The following is a 17083-nucleotide window of genomic DNA, read 5'->3' as shown; positions in this document are numbered from 1 at the left end:
AGACTTAGCATCCTAAACTTTCAAAATATGCAGAAAATATTAAAGCACTAGGTTATCACTTTTTTTTGTTCTCCGTAGCTATATGCTAATCATTGTGTTAAGTGCAAACTGACTATTTTCTGCCGTTATGATCAATCAAAGTCTTTGTTCTGGGAATGATCACATAATTACAGAGAAGATTAAAGAATTCCTATTAATAATTTGTGCTCATTTCTCCCTTTTAAACCCATTTAACCCAGTTGAGCATGCCTTGCTGACTTGCCTCAAAGACTCACATTTTCGTTGGAAAAGTAGAATACCCACCCTCCCCTCTAGCTCATAGAGCTTTCGCCTTCATCGTGTTGCTTAAACATTTCCCTGAACTTGACCAGGTTTTCCCCAAAGCATAATGAATTGACAGTTTTCATAAATAAAAGGACAAAGAAAGTGCTTTTATGAAAAAATGGTCAAAAGGAGAGGTATATATTTAAAAATTCATTGAACTATCAGAAAAGAAAGTCCTTTCTAGTAGTTGGGACTGATGCTGGGAGATGTATTTTAGCTTGTGATCCATGGAGGGCCAGAGGACTGCAAGAAATTCATTGTCACATCAAAAGCTACACTAGTTTAGCTACTACACCCCATTCCCACCACTTGAATGTGCAGGTAAAGCTTTGTGTTCTTGGATCCTCTTCTAGGCTGAACATGATGTCGCTCTTTGGCCATATAAAGATAAGGGGAAAAAAAAAAGCGGTTTTATAACAAAACAGTAAATATGCTGTAAATCCCTGGTGTCATTAAGGCCATGTTTTGATCTATTCCCTTCCCCCTACATTTAAGATTCACCTTGAGTATCCTCATAAAACCAAAATGCAAACCCACCAAGACTAATATAGAATCATAGAATCATTAAGATTGGAAAAGCTACCTGGTCTAGTGGAAGATGGCCCTGCTCATGGCAGGGGGGTTGGAACTAGATGATCTTCAAGGTCCCTTTCAATCCTAACCATTCTATGATTCTATGATTCTAAAAGATCTCTAAGATCACCAAATCCAACCATCAACCCATCACCACCATGCTCTAGAATTTACCATATCTTAGTTGTCACATATTAAATATCCTGTAGAAAAGTACACCTATTTGTCTGAGTGTGGACTATGTCCCTAAGAATTATTATAGCTGCAGATGGTGAATTAAAATCCAAACATGAATATTAACTTGCTTGGCTGGTGGTTGGCTGCTGCAGGAACATGCACATTATGGCCACCTTTCTGGTCAACAGCATACCTGCTTTCAAATAAAAAGGGGCTACAATATAAAAGCTACAGGCTATGAAGTGGTAACAGTGTAGGAACCGTTTGGAATTATATTACTACACATGTTAGTACTGTATTTTGTGCTTTTGCTGCATTTTTTACTTCTTCATCCCTACACAGTGGAGAATAATTTCCTAGTCACAAGTCCTAGTACCTGACTGGTGCCTTGGAAAATAAATGACTGTTTTTAAGTACTTAGCAGAGAAGAAGGCCGCTGCATGTCTGGTGCCTGACTTCTTACATGCTGTAATCTATATGGAGCAATATAGCCCTCAATAGATTTTTCTACTTAGATGTTTATGAACTTCCATTTTTGTTAACTTATATATGAATTCTCCCCACCTACTTCTGTCTCTCTTCCCCCCTACAAACTGAAAATGAAAGACAGAATAAGTCATGTTCTGACAAATGTGTTACTGCGTGCTAAATTTATAGGTCTTATTGTCTGATTTGTACCAATAGAGAGAGGTCTGGAAAATGTCTGTGTAGAAGAGAACATTTACATGTATTCTTGTAAGGAGGATTATCCAGTGAGAATCTCCATATCACATACATACATAGATGAAATTTGGAGTTAATTAAGTAAGACAGTATGAATGGGATTCATATTATTAAATCTGGGCATCTCCGTTGAAGACATCATGTCTAGACGCTCTTTACCATCAACAGAAAGAAAGAGCTGCTAGAATTCCATTTACTGCACTCTAGTGTAGGCGTCTACCTGAAAATAAGATTAACTGAACCCTTGCCAACTTGATGACTACTAAGCATGGGCATTTTTTAGGTGGCTCTGGTGTTCATATGCGGCAGCAAGTTCAATTAAGATGTAGCAGATGAGATCAAAGCTCTAACTCATCCAAGAGCCTATTTCCAGCTGTGTCAAACACAGAAACAGGTAATGAAAAAAGTCAAAAGCTGTGCCTGAGGCCTCAGCCACAGCTAAGCAAATAACGAAGAAACTGTAAGGGGGAGCTGGGGATATCCGTGGCTTCAGAATATCCCAGAAACATATGCCTGCATGGCACAAGCTGGAGACAGAACTGAATGAGGACAATGTTGTCAAGGAAGAACTGGGTGCCACCAACACCACAGAATTCTAGATCTACAAGAATATTTAGGTCACAAAGGACTTCTGAATGTCACCTAACTCATCCTCCAGCTCAAACCCAGAATAACTTCAAAATTAGATTGTGTGTTAATCAATTTTATTTTGTTCATGCTGATCAGGCTTTTGCTGGTGAAACAGGGCAAGGATGAGAGAAAGTCGCCATCAGCAAGCACCTGGACTACATCCATGGGGATCTCAATAATAATGGCCAGCAGATACAGGAATATGTGGAGAAATGCAGTAGTGGTACAAAGCACCGGTACAGCTGCAATAGCACAACCAATGAGGCCAAAGGAAAGCCCTGAGCAAGGTCTGAGCCCTTCAGTATTGGCAAGGAGGAGGGTATGCAGCCACAAGTGGTACTTAAAGTTTTTTAAACAGAAGATAAGATCTTGCTCTCCTTCTCCACCTCTTCCAAAATTGCACAGTAGAGGCCAATGGCAGATGTCGAAGCAAGTGTTGGAACAAGCTGCAAATACAACGACTCTTTCCAAGATAGGGACTGGCTATCTATGTGTGAAACATCATTGTTGATACGTACCATAACTATGTCTTGTTTTGAAATGCAGATTAGCCAAAAGCAAGAGACTTTCTTGCTTGCATTCTTTGTGATTGTGAGATTTTGGGAGCTGAAAGAATTCTAAGAAGAGCACATTGACCACACTGCAGGTGGTATTAGATTTTGTTAGAAGTTTTGTCTTGTAATTTATTTGTGCTGTTACCTTGGATCATTAATATACACACATGTATAGAGTATCCGTCTTCTAATTTATTCCCAGAAAACAGGTCACCTGGAAACAATTCATTTTTACTACTTAGAATTTATGACAATAAGAGCATGAGCTGCAAAGGGTATTTAGTCAAGGGCTATTACTAATTGGGAGAAGTAAGAAACCTATGTAGAAAGATTTAACAATATTTTTTTCCTGTCATATTCTTTAGATTTCAAAATTGAAGTTGTGGAAAGGATGACTGAAAATATGATTTCTACTGCTTTGGTTCAAAGTACTTAAAAGTTTCAGAAAATGAAATAAAAAGTGTAATTTTTGTCTTAGACAATTCAGTCTGGGGCTGTTGTTAGCCAACTGTTAGGCAAGAGACAATAACCATACAGTGAATATAAATAAATCTTTTGTTCTTGGTGAAATAAGAATACTAAAAATGAGTGAAGTTCAGGAAGATGGAGTCTGAATTTTAGCATTTTAAAAGCATTCTGTCAATTATAAAAAAGGAAAATGATTTTGGCGAAAGGCCTGTCTTGCTTCAGAGATAATCCAGAAGAGTCACAGTTATCTCAGGAAGTAGGTACTCATGAGAAATATTATATTCTTTGAATCCTTTTACAATAATTCTTTATAATGATAGGCTTCTATTTAGGACATTAAAATATGAGTATCATTAGTAGTAAAATAAATATATTTTGTTTCATAAAGGAGAATATGATAAAATTCTACCATCATTAATTTTATCCTTTTCATTATTGTAATTTTTTACAGATACAAATACTGTGACACAATGATTGGAGATTTAAAGACTATAGCTTAACCAGTGTTTTAGGGTTTAATGAAATTCTGAAAGCAGTGCTAGTCTATTGCATAATAAATGAGAATTTGACTACATGGGCTTGACTTGTAAGAATGTTCAACGCCTTTTGATAAGGTGGATATCAATCATCTCACAAAGATTTGTCAAAATACCAGAGTTCAGGAACTGAAGACACTTGGCACTTTGCTGGATCAGCTGTGATCTCTGTGTCTCAGTAAGTACAAGTATAGTAAGCAAATTCTGTGTTTCTGCCTTACTAATCTTGTTTCAGAAAGAAAAACAGCATGTGTGATCCTCTTGTCACAGTTTCTTATTTAAAAACTCCATGAATAACACTTGGTAACTTCCAACTAGACTTGGCATAGACAGGTATGTGTACAGAGATCGTGAAGCTCTGAGTGGTTTCATTGAAGTAGCACTGGGACAGAAGACAGCAGTACACATTCAGGGCACAGAAGAGGAGAAGCTGCAGTGTGAGTTTGCTACCTGTGCTTCCAACTGGTCACCCAGCCAAATGTTCAGCAGCAAATCAGCATGTGTAGGTGTGGTCCAGACAGCGGCTGACTCTTCTTTTTTGGGTTGTAGTTAGGACAAGTCAGGGAAACAAGCTTACTAGACAAAGTTTTTGGGTGGGCTATGGAGGCTGGAGAAGAACTGAGGATACTACAGGGGATTACAGGAGAGGGGAAAGAGAAATAGAAGGTTTTACAATGAAGCAGAGAGGCATTTAGAAACATATTGCTGGAGACATATGGAGAGAATGATGGACAAACATCAATGGGAATCACAAGTTGTTACTTCTGCTACCCATGAAACAACATCTCAGTCAGATAAGAAAACCTAAGTCAGTAAATAGTTCTGTGGCCCCAGATACAGAGCTATGGAATACTGTTATGATATTAAGAAAATGTGAAAGAAAACCAAACCCCAAAACAAGCAGTTCTGTGCATGATGGAATGAAGTCAGGCTTCAATGTGCTTTTCTGTCTGGAGCCTTGAAAGTCGAGTAAGTATCAAGCACTTCGGCTTTCTGTGAATGAAGGTATTAATGGAGATACTGTCTACTATCCTGATGTCTATTTTTATGAAATTTGAAGGAGTTTAGTATCTTTGAAACTTCCCAATGTGTTTAAAATTAAGTAGGTTCTAGAAATACAGTAAAAGGAAAACACAAAGCATAACAGGAACGCTTTAGACTTCAAGCCAAAAATGACCATCGTATAATTCAAGCAGGCATGCTTGATGTCATGCAAGATGACATATTGTCAGGTTATTTAAAGTGTAAACCCTACTACAAGCTATGCCTTGTATCACAGAGAATGACATTCAAAATCAGGAGGCAATCCAGAATTCCTCCCAATATCTTTCTCATGTAGGCATGGGACAAAATAATTTTCGGCTGTGTGGGAGGCCAACCTATTCAGCAGAAATACGGTTTCCTGAACATGCCAGTTTCCACCCTCTGTCAGTCACTAAGCCAAATATATCAGTGGCACTGTGGTAAGCACTGTAGAGCTGACCAGAAGAGAATTTGATCAGATATGGCTATCAAGGTTAATAATAAACATATCTTTTAAAAATAGGTGTACATTGTCACACAGATGAATGACATGCTGAGCTGATATGCAAATCCATGATTCATGACCATCTTTGATTTAACTCAACGTGCTTCTAGTTATACAAATACTTTTCTTTTGCTTCAGCCCCTTGGAATACTAAAACAGCCATTTAAAATACCTTTCTAATGCAAAATTACAGAAATATTTAAGTCATTATTTCTCAAATAATAGACATAAAATTATGATTCCCAAACCTCAAGAATCTGGATTTGATTAAATATTTTATTAACATACTGGAATTTGAACTGTACATATGTAAAATTAATTCATAGTTATAGTTAGAAATCTTTCTGTACCAACAGAAAAGATGGAAGATTATATATATATATATGTTTTTCTTATGTATGGATTCCATTTTTAATATAAATACTTTCCGAACATAATTATTTTGATAAGAGTTATTCTGTGAAGAGTTATTCATTCATAATGCAACTGCTACAGTATCATGACATACTTTCAGATTTTAGAACAAATCTTCAGGCAAAGAATTACAAGTAATATTGATCCTGCTTTATGTCTATTTTCAAGGAACTGCACAATTTCTCCATGTCTTCTGATGTTTCACCATACAGAGGATTTGGAAAAGAAGTAGTATTCACATCTTCATTAAATGGATGCTAAAAGAAAAAGACATAGAACAAAGTTTAAAAATTAAGTCATTCAATTCATTTGTTAGAATGGACATATAAATGACTGCAGATTCGTTACAGAAGTAATTTATAATGTTCTGTTCAAAGAAAACTGTAGAATTTCTAAACGTTTTAGACCAGATTTTCAACTGATAAAAATTAGCATAGCTCCACCAAAACCATTATCTGCCACGTGCACCCGATCAAGTAATTTAATCTTCTTCTGCATCCGTTCCCACCTTTGTTTTACTTGTCTCTAGAGCTCATGCTCTAACGCACATATAGTATTTTTTTTTTTAGAATCTTTGTACAACAGTGTAACAGCAATGGGTCACTAATTTTGGGACATATTATTGTAATTTAAATGACTGGTTCTCAATTTCTTGCATGGGGAAAGTAAAATGAAAGATGATATGAACTCTTCAGGTAAGGACTTCTGTAGTTCTAAACATTTTCTTCAGTATCTGCCTTACTGGAAAGTGTTGAACTACTGTATGGTGTAACAGGTAGCTGTCGTAAGCAACATTAATGAAATTACTATTATGAGGTCCTTGTCAGCCAATGTAACTGTGGTCATCTTTCTCAGATTTCCAGAAGTGCTAACATTATGAGTAGCAATATACCATTGACTTTAGGTGACGTTTTTCCCTTTCCTCTGCAAATGATTTTTATCTAGCAGCCCAACACATACCCTACTTTAGAAGATAAATGTGTTATTACGTACCTCACACCATGGAGAAACGCTGATTTGAACAGTGGATGAGGTGGCACACTCAGGAGACTATAAAAAGAAGAGAATTACTTCAGAATATTTTTAGCGAGCTGTAAATAATATTCTGTAAATATCCTTCCATGTGGCCAACTGAGTAGTCTATGGATACAAAACTATTAGGCGATATAAAAGGCAAGTGTGTGGCAGCACTAGGCTGGCATGGTTTCAGTGTTCAGAAAGGTCCAGGGAGAGTTGTTCTTTATGAAATTTCTAGACACCTGCAAGTGTGTTATTTGCGGATATTCAGTTGGAGATAAGAGCCGTTGCTCGTGTTTTACTGTATCTTTTGATTGATGATATATCATTCAGATTTAAGGCTCATCAGACTCAGAGAAAACTCATAACTCTTGTTTTCTCTTTTAAAGAAAGGATTAGTGAAAACATGTAAATTCCTGATCTTAAAGAAAATACAGGAAAATCTGGTACAGCACTGGACTTCAATCACAGTGCCCTGGGGCTGTCTTCTATGAAAATGTCTCTCCTGACACTGTGCTTCTGTTTTCCAAGCAGCTATTAAATGAAACCTGTCAGGATTCTACTTTCACTAAAATAAAAATGTCCTGATAAATTGGACACGATTGTGATGGGAATGATTCCAACTTGGAGCTCTCACAAACCCCAACCTGTAAGTGAATTAATTTGATCTAATGTCTCCAAAATCAGGTGTAAGGAGCCTTTTATAGACAGTAAATGGCACGTCACAGTTAATCCTATTCAAAGCTGCAGTGGAATCTTATATTACTGACTGTGGAAAGGACAAGGAAGCTGTATTTTGTGTTTCAAACCAAGCCTAGTTCTTTTGATGCTAATAAGGTAGTAACAAAATGGGGGCAGGAGGGATGTTTTAAACTTTTTTTTTTCCTCCTTTTACCTCCGAGGTTCTTTGTATTATTTTCAATGATAAATCAAATAGCAGAGATAGCAGCATTTTAAGTCCATCATATTTCTCTTGTTAAATGTAAAACAAAAATTTTAGCTGCCATTGTAATTTCATAAATAAATCTTGCCTTGAAATACTCTTTTGCAATATGTTCACTTTAGATATATATTTTATTTATAAACTGTTACTCTGACAGTCTCTTAATTATGATCAACAAATGGTATTAGGGAAATATGTGAACAAGTGTTTAGTGTCAAGGTGAATTTTATGGTGATGGGAATATTAATGCACATTTAAGGTATTAAGAAGTGTTATAAACTATTTTATTGAAATTAAGTGAATGTGCAAAGGCAGCTTGAGTGCTGAATCATGCATTTTGTGGTTTTGTTGCTGGTGGTGTTTTTTGTTGTTGAGTGTTTTCTTTGGCTTTCTTTGTTTGCTTTTTTTCCAGAAGAAAAGGAGACAAGTCTCAGTGAGCTTTTTCTTCTCTATGTCTGGCTAAATATTTCATCTACAACCATTTTTTCTCAGATTCAGCAGCCCACAGTCTGTATTAGTTATAAACATCAAGATGTCCTTAAAACTGAGTTGATTTCAAATCTGCCTATGCTTTGAAAATCCACTGGAATTGATCTGAATTATGCAGCAATTTTTAATTCTTACTTCTAGCGTTCAGTGAGGGATTGCACTGTTTGTTGTAACGGAAAACTTATTTGAGGACTACAGCCTCACATTTTTCGGAAGCAGCTATTGCTACTTACCTTTACTTTCCCAGAGGAACTAAAGTCTTCGTACAATGGGTTGGCAAATGAAACATTAGCAGTTTCCTCCTGTTTCCTTGAAAAGTCAAGCAAAAACTTCAATAAAAATACCCACAGTATCACACAGGCTGTCAAAGAACCAAACAGTTTCAGGCTGAAAAGACTTGAGTCAAAAAATATAGATGGCTAAATATATTTCCAACTGAGCTTCACTGAAATTAATAAAATTAAACCAATGTTCTATGTAAGTCATATGTAGGTTATGTAGGTTAAAACAATAATTTTTCATTTGTTGCTGCTAAAAATATGCATGCTTTTGGATATGCACAGAACTATTCAGTATTCATAAAATACAGGTACAGTGCTATACATTAAACAAAACACAAAATTAGCTAAAAAATTGCATTGCTATAGTGTTCTTGTAATGAGATCATGTTCTTTCTGTGTTTTTGGTATCATCACACTAGTAATTCAGTAGCTGACATGATCTTCGGCTCTGAGATCAAGAACACTTTATTATTTAAGAACTCGCTTTCCGACAAATTAAGAAAGAGCTTTCATTTTAGGTCAGAATCATCAGAATTAGTTTTAAAGCTATAGAAGCCCCCCATACCTTTGCCTACAGAGTCAGAAATATTTAAAGAATCACTAAAGTTACTGGAATGCAAAGTTTTCATGAATGAACGAAATGTCTTATGCAATTTATAATAGACGAATAGTACAAATTGTACTAATTATGGGTCTCATGTCCATTACCTCAACTAGAAGTTTAAAGATATGTTTTCCTGACAGAGGCCTTCATGTATTTCTTTTTTTGGAAGCACTTATGACCTATTCAGTTAATCCCATTAACTCTGCAAAAGCAAAGGATATATGAGGGTGGAACTTTCTGCCTAGATCTAAATTTTTTCCGTGTAGAAGACTCGTTGCTAATATTCCACAATTGTTGAAATCATTAAAACTGTTCCAATGCCATATAAAAAGCGACAGCTGCATTAGTTTAAATTACTGAAGAAGGATGCAGAAACACACTTTTTTTTTTAATATTTGCTTTTGAAGAGATGCATTTAGTTGGATTTTTTTTCACTAATGTTTATATGAATAAGAGCATATAAATGCCTTTGTGTACATAGAAAGCTGTGTTTGTACATTATTCTAAGAGAAATTGCTCCCTAAAGCTATACTCAATCTCAATGATCGAAAGATAGATTTTCCTGTATTAAGGCATCTTTCTATTCCAAAGCTGCTCCTACAGATGGTTTAAACAATGTCTCCCTAGGAACTGATAGACAGGCTCTGTCTTACTGTGGTGGACAGGGCTGAGGGGAAAAGAGCAGTCAGAGAGACACAGCTAGTGGAGAAGCTGGGAAGCAAAGCTGTTGTTCCTCAGCAAGAGCCACAGGGGAGACACACTGCATGATTTCTTTTGCAAAGACTAAAACCAGAATGGATGCTTAGGAGGAAGGCACAGGTAGGCTACAGAAATCTACTGCCTTATCAGTTGAATCAGTTCAAGAAACTAAGTTCGTGTTTTAGACTAAAACAGACGTGTCTTCTTAAAAATCTTTCACAAGATGGCCAGAAAGAATTGCTTCTAATGCCAGTCTCATAATTCAGTTTGATTACCTGACACAGCAATGTGGAAAGCTGGATATTTTAACTTGTTGTTTATTTGATCTTAATCTTAATCTTAATAAATCATGATAGTCTGATGCTTTTAGTTAATTTAGTGAAGCTATAATATATAAGGTTATTTATAAGCCTGCTAAGTGTATATTTGCATACTAATCCTCCTGAATAAATTCACAAAATGCACACAGAATTGATTTTTTACTCTAAAATCACACCACGGCTCACAAAACCGGAGGCCAGAAGCAAACTCAGATAAGAAGTTTTTAAGGAACTTGGCTCTGCTTCCAACTAGTGCCCAAAGGCCAGATTTGCATGCCTTAATTTTGGTGTCTCATTTAAACATCACAAACCAACAGTGTGGCCTAACAGCGTGATAGGGAATTAAGCACATCAATTCTGCTTAGAGTCAGTGGAGACACTTCCAAAGGGCAACACAAGTCACACAGTTCATAGTGGGAACCACCTTTAATGTGCCAATAGGAAATGATCAGGATAGGGACAAGCCTGATTCTTTTTCATCCCCCACTTTTCCATTGAACTTAAGCAATTTGTCCAAGACTTACATATTGCTAATTTGGGCAAGAACACCCTGAGTACTGAGGTCTGTCCTGAGGGCAGAAAGGATGCTGAACACAGATCTCCAGCTTCCTTTGCAAGGAGCGTAACAAACCAGCAGGGTACTGTGCCAAACTGTGGGCACCAAGAAGGCTGCTGACGGAGTTCTTCAAGAGCATGTCTGTGGTTGCTGTGTTTGGTGCTGAAATTGGTCCTGTCTACATGTGTGAGGTTTTCTTAAGCATGAATACTGAGTCTTGTTTAGGCTGTCCAGCAGATTTCCGGTGTCCCTCTACTTTAGGTCTGAATCATGAAAGAGCATATGTAGTTGGCACCTAATCTTAAGGACTATGGGATTTTTTTGGCCCAAAATGTGGGCATTGGTGGAATTTATGTACCCCAGATTTAGGCGAGGTGGAAAATAAGCTTTCTGAAGTTCTCTCCTGTCTTAGGAAACTTTTTGCCAAAGAAGGGCTTTGGAAATCACCTTGAATATATTACCTTACATGTAACTTATACGTTATACGTATATGCACATAGATGCATATATGTATATCCTGTATAAGAATGTATTTATACAGACATATGTATGGTTACACCCTGTTTGTGAATGTGGTAAGCAATTCTTTCTAAAGGATACTAATCACCATCCTTAAAAAATTATCTCATTTTTAAATGACTTCAAAGACCACAGAAATGTACAAGGGAATAATTAATCATATTTACATAAGTGCTATCAAGCATCACAAGTCCATCAGTTGGATGAGGTGGTAACTGCCTGAAGAAGTCTGTGCTTCGGAACTGAGATGACATATTCAAATTATTTTACATGTTGTGTATACGTCCCTAGAAATAAACTCAATACTTTATATCTTTAGTTAATTAGAAATACAAAGTTTTTCTTATTAGAGCAAAGCAGTGCTATGCCCACTCCAGTACTCTGTCACCAATATAAGTACTGCTGAGGAAAGCATAGAAGTGCAGTATTAGTCAGAGGGGTGAGTGTTGCCATCTGGTCATCAGTTTACACATTAATTTTAAACTGCTTGATCAGGCAGCTTAACTGTATGTATTGCAGTGGCTTGAGTTAAACTCATTCTTGCAGTGCTTGCTGTTAATTGACACAAGTGAAACATTGCCCTGATAGAAAATGGTAGCTTATTGCTACAGTAAATAGCAATATGCCCATCACAAGGTCTCATGATGTGAAGAAAGTTATGTATGTGTTACCACTGTGCAGTAAGGGCAAGAGTAACTCATCGCTTACAAAAACTATGGTCCAGAATAATTAATCGTTATGAAATGTTTATAATCTCGTTTATGAAGAAAACCCATAAATGCCAAGTTCAGAAGACTGTACCAAACAGGGAATAATTAGGGTTAAAAATGCCAAGCATAGGATGGTTTAGGAGAAAAAAAAGACTCAAACATGTGAGTAAGGCAGCTCAGAGAGAGCTGGGTTTTCTAATGTAACCAGAAATACCACAGCAGGAAAGGAGAGGATTAATCATCTTGGGATGAGGTCACATGGGTTATAGCTTTGCTAAGTTCATCTGCATTCTTCAGTAGCGAAAACTACTGCCTTGTCACATGTTTCTCCAGTACAAATTCACAGAGATGGGAGAAAGTTGTATGCTCCACAAAATATCTGCCAGTGTCTAAAAGGACTGCTGAGTAACATCATGCTTTTTAATTGAAAATTAAAGTATCTAGATTTCATTCTTTTGGATGCAATAGCTCAGAATTTTATACTGTTCAATGTACCTTTCAATGAAAAATCAAATATTTATTTTAGACAGTACACAAAATTTGTAGAAAATACAGTACTAGAAGGAGGTTTATCATCAGGTCCATAACAACAGTGACAAAATCCTAGCAGGCCAAAGATTCAATTACAATTAAGCTACTAAGTATAATAATCCCTTAAAAGAATTCTTTGCAGATTCACCAAAGCTTCTGTTCTAAACAGAAACTCTAACTCAAGACCTCAATTTCCAAAGCATTTATAAAATCTTTTAAACTAAATTTAGGTTTGCAGAAGTAGACGATATTTTTCACAACCCGTAGAAGAAACGGGAGGTGTGATGCAAGGTGGGCAGAATTTCCAAAAGCCGCATTTAGTAGGCATGGAGGTGGTGGGTTGAAGGTTGGACTTGATGATCTTAGACATCTTTTCTAACCTTAATCATTCTATGGTTCTATGATTTAGAATCATCTACAAGTCACTTGGATGCTTGATTAGACTAATATGCCATCTGGGCTTCCTAGGTCTGCACTTTGTACATTTTGAATCACCTTAGGAAACTTCATTATCTATTTTTTTAAAAAATCTGTCCTTTGCATCTTTTATTTTGGTGATCTTGAAGGCTGTAGACAGAGAGATTTGCTCAGTTCTTTCAGCATCACCTCTTGTTTCTTTGCAACCTTTCCTATGTGTTGTTGTTGTGACATGCACTTTTCAGAAAAACTGAAGACTTCTGACTATACCATCGGGTTTCATCCTTCAGGTAACAAATATTCTACAGAAGAAGGAATAGATTTTTATAGCATCATTAGACTAATAAAACAGCTTCCAAACAATAGTTATGGCTGCTGTTTCCTAGTTTTGTTTTTCCTTTTCTCATAAAACTGCACCTTTTTCTCTCATTCTACAAGAATAGTATCTGTCTCCATTCCAGTTCACAAGCTGAAAACAGTTCAGTAAAAGTCATTCTGTTGTCATTCTGTTTATCACTTTGGGATATAGGAACAGAGGCATAGCCAGCAATAACCTCTGGCAGTCCTTCAGATTCCCTTGGAGAGCCTCCTCTGGAGTACGCTATCTGTTCCACACACGAGACCTCCAGCAGGGTATGGGCCAATCGGAGAAAGTCCTGGTGACAGCAACTAGGAATAATCATACCTGTGAGAAAACCTTAACCATGGAGAAAGGCTGAAAGCACGGAGCTTGTTTAGCCTAAAGAAAGCAGCCTGTAAGGAGGCATGACAACTGCCTTCAAGTACATAAAAGCTTTTTTGCGAGGAGAAGGGGAATGATCTGTTCTTCTCCGTTTTGAGTAGGAATGAACTTAAATTGTAAACAGACATATTAGCAGTCAGAAAAAACCTTTCTAAAAAGCAAACTTTCTTTCTACCTAGGGTACCAAGACTGCCTGAGGAGGCCATCAAATTCATGTTGGTAGAGGTCTTGAAGTGCAAACCCAGAAGTGATACAATTAAGTCAGTCCTGTGGCAGGATGAAAAATGGCCTCTGTGGGTCCTGTTTTCCCATGACTTTCTGTCATTTTAAAATGTTTTCTCAGAGCATCTCGGTTTGTCACTCTGTTGCCTGCATGGCAAGATACATTATTGGCATGCTTTGGAAAATTTAATGTTCTGTGTTCATTATAACTGACAGGACTAATAACAGCTGTGGTACATTAGCATTGCAGCTGATGGCACAGATCAAGAATAGGAAAGAAACAAGCTGGAAGGATTGACACTGGGACATTGACTGCTTTGGAGGCAGTAGCAAAAAAGCATAGCTTAACTGGGCAGAAAGTATTTGATTCTCACTTAAAGCAAAATGAAGCATGAGAAGGCAGCAGCAATAAAATGGAAGCTAAAATGAACCTTTGCTTCTATGTGGTCAATGAGGACAGATGCCACTGAAGAAGTGGAGTAACTGGCAGCCTTCCCTTCTGGACTAAGGAACGTCATCTCTGGAGCACGAACAGGAGTGTGAGAAACTTATAAGCTTCCTCTGATTTTTAAAAAGTTTCACATACCCCCAGCCAGGAGCTGGGAAGAAGCTTGCATATCTGAATGCCATTGTGGTAATGAAATACACTTCTGCCAAGCCACGTGGCAGGCTGCTTTTGTCCATTAGGAAATATACAATGACTTCCAGTAATTCCTACACAGGCACTGAAGAGTTTAAAGCCTTCAGATCAGAGATGAAATTTTTGCTAAGGAAGGAGAAGAAGGAGAGAGTAAAGACAAAACACAGCGTTCTTTCTGAGTTGAAAAGAAGGGTTAAGGCACTATCAATCTTTCCAGTGAAGAAAAAGAGCCACAAATGTAACTCTCAAATTCTCACCGCTGTTATTGACAACTTCTTAGCCAGCAATCATCTAAGGGGTCACCAGCCTACCCCTACAGCCTGCTACCTTGTTTTCTGATGAAAAAATTAGTTCTACTGGACTCTGAAACTTCTCCTTCAGCTCTTGTACACGTTCCTGTGCTATTTCCATTGTGGTGTAGATGTACCTGCACTCCATTTTAAAATGTCCTGGGAGCTAGCACCTACAACTGATAGTGTGCCTCTGGAGGACCATCTGCCAATGCCTGCATGTGTGGTTCTATACCAGTACAGAAAAAGGAGACACTAATAGAAATTATTAAAAAATATCTAGCAAGAATTTATCAAAAGGCAGTAAATATGGGCTCAAGTGTGTGAAAGCTTCCCTGTGAAAGAACGGCCAAGCAGGCACTCCTAGAGTGCCTCTAGTGCCTAATGACTTTAAGAAAACAACCCAGGAAGGCTAAAAGCAGGTGCAAGCCTTTGAAGTAAAAATGAATTGTAGGAAAATATTCTTGTGCACACTTAAATTCCTCTAGTTCATCAAATTCCTCTAAAAAAAATAGTAGAGAGTCATGCCTCTGTGTGGTGCTGTCACATTGTACATTTTGCAGACTTACGCAAACACAAGTCACTTCTTATTCTAAAACCTTATGTTAAAGATCCAAACTTCAGTGTGATAACATTGGCTGCATTTTGACTAATCACTTCTGATTACTGATGATACAGTTAAGGAATAACTTGCCTTAATTTACTACTATGTTTCCAGCCATGATTTCTGTATACCAAATCATGCCATATAATAGGTAGTTGAAGAGGGAGAGACAAACTGCCAGGATGAGCTTAACCTCTCAAATTCTAAGCTTCAGATTTCATTGTTTTCACAATTTCAATCAAATTGCCATTTATTAGTTAAATTATTTCTTGATAAGATGCCTATAAAATGCATTTTAACTTACATATTAAGTCAACTGTGATTAAAACCAGTGAAAATAAAAGCTTTTATTCTGTATCATAGGCAAAATGATTTGACATTCTTAGTTCCTAATAGAAAAAACTTGGAACCACAAAAATTTCCATCATCATAACTTACCTTTTTGGCAGCCCCAGTGAAAACAAGCAAGACCAGAATGAGCTTTGCTATGTAAACTCTCTAGCCCTCTGTTTCACAGCTCTGATTCTTTTCATGACAGAGCTGTAATATTTTCTTAGTACCATGGTAAGAAGATCTTCATTCATTCCTGTTTTATTACATACTTAATAAGGCACTTAAGTGTTTGGTGTCACACGCAACAGGGTACACTTTCATGTACAAAAAAGACTCTATTTTTTTAGCATGTATAATTACAAGAAAGGAAAAAATATTCCTTGAATACAGATATGTGGATAGAAGAGAAATGGATGGCAGTGCAGCAACCCTTAAGCAGACATTTATGAAAGAAAAAGGCAAAAGGGAGTGCTCAGAACACACGAGAAGTAGCCTAAGAAAAATATAATCATTTGTTAATTGAAACGCCATCAAACACATTTTGAGAAAAAATATTAGCCTTTTTTTTTTTTTTGAAAGTATTAATTGAAATTGCAAAAAAAAAAATCAAGCAGCTCTTACAATACAACTTATCTTGCACTTCTGAGGTGCCTTTCCATATGTGTACCTTAGCAGGTTGTATAAATGTGAATGAATTAAGTCTTAAAGTCCCTGTGAAGTAAGATAAGGAAATGCTATTTTCCCACTTTACAGAAGAGGAAGCAGACATAAAGAAAGTAGGTGCAGCTATGCATTCAATTAACAGTAGCACAACCACTAAATGTTCCTGCTTCAACATTTTGCTTCTGTGTCCATAGGCAACTTTACCTGTCAGGGGTAGCATGCAGTGTTAGGAGACATGTCAGCAGCAATAATGTCAGGACAGGAGTCTGCACAGTTTAGTAGATAGTTTAGGAGATAACAACATCCCTAAAGCAAGAAAAGTCTATAGCAGGGCACAGGTTTAAAGGAAAAGAGACAGCTTTGAAGATGAATTCTGGAGAAGAAAATGAGGGGTCAGGGAAATCTAACAATATGAAAATGGACAAGGCAATGCACAACAGGAATTGCTGAACGGGAGGAAGGGACAGTGGTAGGTTTTTGCTGACAGGGAAGGATCTAGCAGACTAAGTCAATAGATGGGAGGAGAAAAAATACAAGTGTTATAGGAAAATAAGAAATAACAAAAATTTTTTTTAA

The 17083-nt window shown here is 36.9% G+C and overlaps 1 protein-coding gene across 1 annotated transcript in view; it reads right to left on the bottom strand.

Annotated features, from left to right (window-relative positions):
* Nucleotides 1–6049: 6049 nt before the first annotated feature.
* MALRD1 (MAM and LDL receptor class A domain containing 1) overlaps nt 6050–17083 on the bottom strand; it is a 285631-nt gene continuing 274597 nt past the window's right edge. Inside the window, exons 38-41 of the mRNA XM_009937935.2 lie at nt 15890–15900; nt 8610–8685; nt 6921–6977; nt 6050–6184 (exon numbers count right to left, since the gene is read on the bottom strand). Coding sequence (XP_009936237.2) covers nt 6056–6184; nt 6921–6977; nt 8610–8685; nt 15890–15900 — 273 coding nt within the window. The 3' untranslated portion in view covers nt 6050–6055. The remainder of the gene's footprint in view (nt 6185–6920; nt 6978–8609; nt 8686–15889; nt 15901–17083) is intronic.

The sequence above is a fragment of the Opisthocomus hoazin genome, chromosome 4 (genome assembly GCF_030867145.1).
Source record: "Opisthocomus hoazin isolate bOpiHoa1 chromosome 4, bOpiHoa1.hap1, whole genome shotgun sequence".
Taxonomy (NCBI): domain Eukaryota; kingdom Metazoa; phylum Chordata; class Aves; order Opisthocomiformes; family Opisthocomidae; genus Opisthocomus; species Opisthocomus hoazin.
The sequence above is the reverse complement of the archived record's forward strand: the minus strand, read 5'-3'. Positions and strand labels throughout refer to the sequence as shown.